The sequence below is a fragment of the Amphimedon queenslandica genome, unplaced genomic scaffold (genome assembly GCF_000090795.2).
Source record: "Amphimedon queenslandica unplaced genomic scaffold, v1.1 AMPQUscaffold_12344, whole genome shotgun sequence".
Taxonomy (NCBI): domain Eukaryota; kingdom Metazoa; phylum Porifera; class Demospongiae; order Haplosclerida; family Niphatidae; genus Amphimedon; species Amphimedon queenslandica.
The window spans coordinates 1-6,992 of NW_003547419.1; the positions used below are offsets into that span (position 1 = coordinate 1).

At 34.4% G+C, this 6,992-nt stretch overlaps 1 protein-coding gene across 1 annotated transcript; it reads left to right on the forward strand.

Moving 5' to 3' along the window:
- Window positions 1–4,157: 4,157 nt before the first annotated feature.
- Window positions 4,158–5,535, forward strand: LOC109587996 (uncharacterized). Its single transcript, XM_020004199.1, has 6 exons — window positions 4,158–4,662; window positions 4,715–4,798; window positions 4,853–4,974; window positions 5,019–5,171; window positions 5,230–5,367; window positions 5,509–5,535. Exons 1-6 carry the CDS (start codon window positions 4,176–4,178, stop codon window positions 5,533–5,535), a joined length of 1,011 nt encoding a protein of 336 aa, XP_019859758.1. The 5' UTR covers window positions 4,158–4,175.
- The last annotated feature ends 1,457 nt before the right edge of the window (window positions 5,536–6,992 follow it).

The window sequence follows — 6,992 nt, forward strand, 5'->3', positions numbered from 1 at the left end:
ATAAAGTGAGGGAGAGATGGAAATGTAGCAAAATTACATCAAAAAGGAAGATACATGTACCAAAGAGCAAATAGTGAAGAGTGAAATGGTATGATATACAAACTATGCCCTCCCCTTACTACACAATGTACACTACTAGCAGTATGATATAGTGCTTCATCTGACCAGTAATAGGTGACCTTTTGAACAATAATATATGATCTTTTATGAATAATATAATGCATGCATGTACATCTACATGTATATGTGTGTGTTATACTTGCTGTACTGGCCCTTTAGCTATATACATGTACTACTATTACCACACACACATTCTTTATACTGGTATACATATAGTTGACCATATTTGGGCATAATAACTGAAATGCCAATAATAACAGTAGTAGAGTAATACAAGCAGTCACCGTCATGTGACAGTAAACATTACATTATTATGATAGAGGAACTGCTTTTTTTGCAACGAAACTTCACCAATAATTACAAGATGATTGATGTCTCTCAATGGAGAGCAAGTATTGGACTGTGGAACTACTGTCAAGCTGCCTCCAGTAGACCAGCTATTGGCCGCCACTCTCACTCATTCAAAGCTGCAGTAGACAGCAAGTCAGGCAGTACTACATCAGGAGAGAAGACATCTAAACTGCCAGCAGCTCTGTCTCTTATTGCTTTACTCCTCCTCCTCTTTCTCTCTCTCTCTTTATTAAGACACATCTTGATGATTCCTCCAACAGGTTAACAGCAATTGCAACTTTGTACTTGTATATTTACTGGTATTTTATTATTAGGTAACTGCTACCAAGTACAATGTACTACTGGTGTTACTGTTACTGATACAAATTACCTCCAGTCAGTAGTCTTACCTGGAGGCAGCAGTTCTAACCTGATTTACAATGATCTCTATTTGATTGTTTGTCTACGTATGCTCCTCTTATCAGGAGATGTTGAACTCAATCCTGGTCCTATGATTGATGATCAACCATCTTGTTTCTTATTTGCAAAGTGTCTTAAACCACTTGTTGACTGGAAACCATTTGCTCTTTGTCTTCCTGGAATAACACAATCTGATGTCAATATAATTGATAAAACAAAAAGAAATGCTCACCTCATGAAAATGGCTTTACATAAGAGATGGTTACAAGTTAATCCTACAGCATCATGGAGAGATGTCATTAATGCTTTGAAACAATGTAAAGAGAATGAACTAGCTAGAACTATTGAAGACAAAGTGACAGATCCCACAGCTGGAAGAAGTACTAACGATGATATGGAAGTCAGTACTAGTAATGTTAATCCTGGTCCTGTAACAGGTAAACATACACTTAATACAACACTATATAACTAATACACTACTGCAGGTAACACTCCTAATGCTATATTAAGGATGAATTATGCTACTCTTGTTGATGCTATTGCTAATAATCTTTACAAAGTAACTAATGGACTGTATGCTGAAGGACTGATACCAATGGAAACTGTTAATAATATTCAAACAGCAGCTTCTTCTGATGTGGTTAAATCAAGTCAATTAGTATCTGTGATACAACTACAGTTGGAATGCTGTCTTATTCCAGAGCAGTATCTTATTGATATATGTCATGTATTAATAAACCAACAACATCGTACACTAACAGATATTGCTACCTCTATATTACACCAGTTAGGTGAGTGTGTGTGTGTGTACATTATCAGTGATCAATATAGTCATTATATCTCAATACATTAGGTCAGTCTATACCTGATAATGTCAGTTCACATACTGTACTACCATCACCAGTTGATGATATATCCAATACACCAAGTATTACAAAAAATAAAACTATGTGTGATACAAATTATTCATTTTTGTAGAGGAAAAAATTAAAAATATTTCAAAAATAATAAAATAATTATTCATTAATTTGTTTTACATATAAAGCCTCTATATTATAAATCTATCTGTTATAATTATATAGACAAAGAGCTTAATATGGTAGCTGTCATAAAGATATTTGCTTCTTCTGCCCACCATTACATGCTAATAGGGAATGGATTGGGTGTAAAGGTGGCTGATCTGACACCAATACCAGGAACAGCAAGTACCAATCTTATTTTTGTATTCCAGAGGTGGTTTGATGCTGATAGAGATGTCAATTGGGATACATTAATAAAACTGTGTGATGACTATCCTGATAAACTTAGCAAAGCAAAAACTAACCTTCTGGCACATATAGGTAAGAATAAATCATAAAAATAAACTAGTCATTAATTCATTTTCTATAGCAGGCTTGGCAGAAAGCAATGCAGGGGCAACACAAGCAAGTGATGAAAAAGAAAAGACTACTTCAAAGTATTTAGTATTCTTGAATATATAATTTGAACTATATCATTGCATTGACAGAGAACCAGTTGATAGTGCAGCAGCTGGTGAAGACAAGAGTAAAAGTGAGGACCAAAGTATGTTAGAATAATTTGATAGTTTCTAATTAACATGAACAATAGAGTCAGATCCACCTCCAGATGTCAGTAAATATTGCCCAAAACTGAAGGACATTGAGGAAAAAATAAAAAATAAAAAATTCAGGGATCTGACCAAAGAAGAGAAAGAGTTTATAAAAAAAGTCCGTTACATTCTGGTGACTGCCACACCTATAGAATACCGTGCTGTGATGGGTGCCGCTGATCCTCCTGGATCTGATTGTAATTACGTTAGAGTTATCACAAAAGATAAAGTGGCAATTTTTATCATGGCAAAATTTGGGCTGTGTCATGTTGCAATAACTAGGACAGGCCAGGGCCCAGATGAGACTGAAGATATTCTTGTTTCAGTACAAAATGACGTAAAAGCTGATTTTGTCATTGCTATTGGGATATGCTATGGAGCAAAGGAGAGCAAAACTGAGGAACTCAGTGATAAAAAAAATTTTGGTGACATTATCGTTGCCAAAAGTATTGTCGACACTGCACATCAGTGTATTGAAGGAAAAGATACAGCAGTTTTAACTAACACATACCCATGTGGAAAGAATCTTTTTAAACTGTTCAAACATGACGAAGTCTTTGAATTTCAAGGTAAAACAGTTAAAGTTCATCATCAAGGTGATCTGGCTTCTGAATTCACACTGTTTTGCAGCAAAGAAGCAAAAGAAGAAAAATTAAAATATGTGCAACGAGCACTTGGAGGAGAAATGGAAGCAAAAGGTATTTATAAGGCTGCAGAAAGAGGAGGATTTGAATGGATCGTAATAAAAGCTATCGTTGACTGGGGAACAGAAGAAAAAGACAAAATGTGGCAACCATTTGGAGCTGTCTCGTGTGCAAGATTTGTACTACAGTGCTTGGATAATCAACCAGGGGAGGGTGACCCAACAAAACAAATTATGGTAAGGGTGATGAACTATACATTTGATTTTTGTTAGAACTATCATACATGTACAAAATTTTTTTAAATGATTATTTTTAATGGATACATTTTATTTCATTAGAAACAGATTATTACTGGTCAGTGTATCATCAGTACATGATATTAGATGAGAGAATATTCTATTAATGTAGAAGATTATGAGAAACTTAAAGCTAAAGTTGTTGATAAAGAAGTACATATAATAGAAATGTTGAAAGAGAAGAGAGAAATGGAAGAAGAGAAAAAACAGTTAGAGGAACAATATCTCAAGGAGAAACAGAGCATTATTGGTTAGTTAAATATATACACAGCATGTAAAAACAGATGAAAGAATAATATTTATTATGTAGAAGACAATCAAAATCTCAAAACTGACATTTCTGAGAAAGACAAAGTTATAGCCAAACTGACATCACAAGTAGAGGAACAATCACAGAATGAGAAACAGATCATTACTGGTTAGTGTATCATCATCAATTAGCTATAAGTATACTAATATTCTATAGACCTTAGAGCTAAAGTGTCTGATAATGAATCGCATATAGCCAAACTAATGAATGAGAAGTCACAACTACAGGAGAGAGTCACATCCTTAGAGGAACAATCCATCAAAAAGACTAGTTCCATTGGACTACAATTTAATTACCTGATCCCTTCAATGGGTAAGAGTATTATTGTGTACACAATGTACATGTATCATAATTATTTTGTATTGATAGATAAGTTGGATCGTCTGAGTGATGTCCAGGTAGCAGAGAAGAATCTGTTCTTAATTCAAGGGGACAAACCTCAACTGATGAATTGGGAGAAATATGGTCTAAGGATCGGAGTACAGAAAGAGAGCTTACTGTCCTCTGAGACAGTAGAAGCAGCAGTGGTTGCTCTTGTAGGAGGACAGTTCCAGTTTCCTCCTAATACTGTCCTAGTGAGTGCTGTGTATGCAGTATCACTCTCAAAGCCTCTCCTCAAACGACTCAAGTTAGAAATACAGCACTGCGTTGATTTAAAAGGACGACCAGCTCTTAGTCGTCATCTTAAGTTTGCCATAGCTCCCGTGAGCACACCCAGTCTTCCTTACCTCTTCTCAATAGTTGAGGGAGGAGAGTTTAGCTCTAATAGTGGGTATGGATTCATTGAACGTAAAGAGTTCTGTTTGGTTTGCATACTGGGAGAAGAATGGACTAATGGAAGAAGTGATGATCATGATGATGATAATATTGACAGTGATGATGATGATGATACCAGCAGTACAGGACAACCAGGGGCTAGCGGAGCATGTAAAGGTTAGTTAGTGAGTCTATTGATGATAATGTAATGTATTCCACTACTGAATAGAGTCTACTAAAGAGACTAACCTCCCAACCAATACAGTGTCTGTTGCTGATCCTACTACTACACCAAACACTGATCATGTTAACAGTAAGTACATGTCCTATCTCACCATCATATGCTAATAATTTATTTTATCAAAAGTACTGCAGTCCACTGGTGTAAAGGAGGCTATGACATATGCTGGTCTTATTTATTATGAAGAGAAAGGTGTAGAGGATTTGGTCACATTTGCTGCAGTCAGAGACTTGAACACTCTCATTGAGGTAAGTGTGTTCTTTGTATATCAATTTTGATTAACATTTTACAGTTTATTAAAAGTGATTCTCCTAGAGCTGAGAGAGGACAGCATGTTTATTTTTGTTTCAAAGATAATGATGGATGTATTGAGCTAAAGTTTGGTACTGAACAAGAGAAGGATATTACTGGTTGGACTATTGACCCTCACATGAAACCATGCAGGGTAAGAATATCAGTATGTATAATGTATAATACAATATCCATTCTATCTCTTATGATAGTTACATCGACATATTGTTAACAAATTCGGTGAAGCTAATTATCCTCTTCCTCCATCTTGTCTGATATCAGTTTATGGATCACCTGGTGCTGTCCCTACACTACATTATTCCATACCACTGGAAGGTGTGGCTGATCCTGTTTCATTATACATCCGTAGATCACTACAGAGAAATCCTCCTCCTCCTCTCCCTCCTCCTCCCCCTCCTCCTCCTCCTCTTCCTTCAACAGGTAATAGATACAAATGATTTAAAATTGTTTATTTATTTAACATTAACCAGATCCTACTACCTCCTCCTCTAATGTAGTACATGAATCAACATCAGTATCATCCACTGGAGGAGCTAGTAAGTGATAATACTGTGTGTATATACTGACCTTTGACCTCTATTAAAATAATTTGATTTTTTGAAAGTGATTGATGAAGGTAAATGTGCTTCAAAATGGTGGGTCTGATTTTGGAAAAACTAAATTTTCCATTTCTAAAATTGCCAACTATACAATTAGACATGTAAATAATATATCAACCCTGATAATTAAGTGGAGAGTTTGACAAGTACCAGGAGAAGTGTACAATTAACAATATTTCATATTTCAATATTTCATTTTATTTCATAATTACTAGAAAAACTATATCCTATTTTATTATTTTAGGAAACAAGATTGACTCTGCAGCAGTAACACAGATATTCGATTCTTCTGCTTGCCATTACAAGCTAATAGGGACTGGATTGGGTGTAAATGTGTCTGATCTGACACAAATATCAGGACAAGCAACTAACAATCTTATTATTGTATTCGAGAGGTGGTTTGATGCTGATAGAGATGTCAATTGGGATACATTAATAAAACTGTGTGACAAGTATCCTGGTAAACTGGGCAAAGCAAAATCTAACCTTCTGGAATATATAGGTAAGTTAAATGTGTAGGCATATGTGGCCAACTTACTAAGGCCTTAGCATTGTCAGGCCTGATATTAATAAAGTTAGAAATTCTTGGAATTTGGTGATAAATGCCAAATCTATACCTATATAAGATCTATTTCAGTGACTTATTTTTATGTGTGACCATAAAATATATTGTATTCACTAGAATTAATTTTTATGCTAAATTATTAGATAGATTTAGCAGTTAGGTGAGTGTGTGCGTGCATACTTAATAGCATAGTCATTATATCTCAATACATTAGGTCATTCTACATCTGATAATGTCAGTTCACATACTGTACTACCATCTCCAGTTGATGATATATCCAATACACCAGTTACTAAAATAAGAGGTAATAAATTATTTAATGTATAACTTTTTTATAACTGATGTATCAAAAAAGGTAAAAGAAAACTAGCTGAAACTGATACAAGGTAAATCAACAAACAGTTTAAGCATTAAAAAGTGATTTACAAAAAATGCCAAATTAGATTGCCACTTTTTTGTGGTCTAAAATTTACTGATAATTAGATATTTGTGTAACTTGGGCAGTTGCGGCAAAAAAATTCATGAAAATTAGAAAAACATTTGAGCAGAGCTAAACACTGTAGCCATAAGCCTGATTTTTATATGCAACTTTTTGACAACAACATTAAATTTTGAATGTTATAGTCCAACTGTTTTAATATTTAGACAAAATAATACCAAGAAAATAAAAACAGAAGACGAAGATGAAGAAGATATGCCAGATATCAATTAAAACTTTAATTACTAAACATTAAAAAAAATAGTTACATGATGTAAAATGATATTAGCCATAGCTCTATACTTATACCAA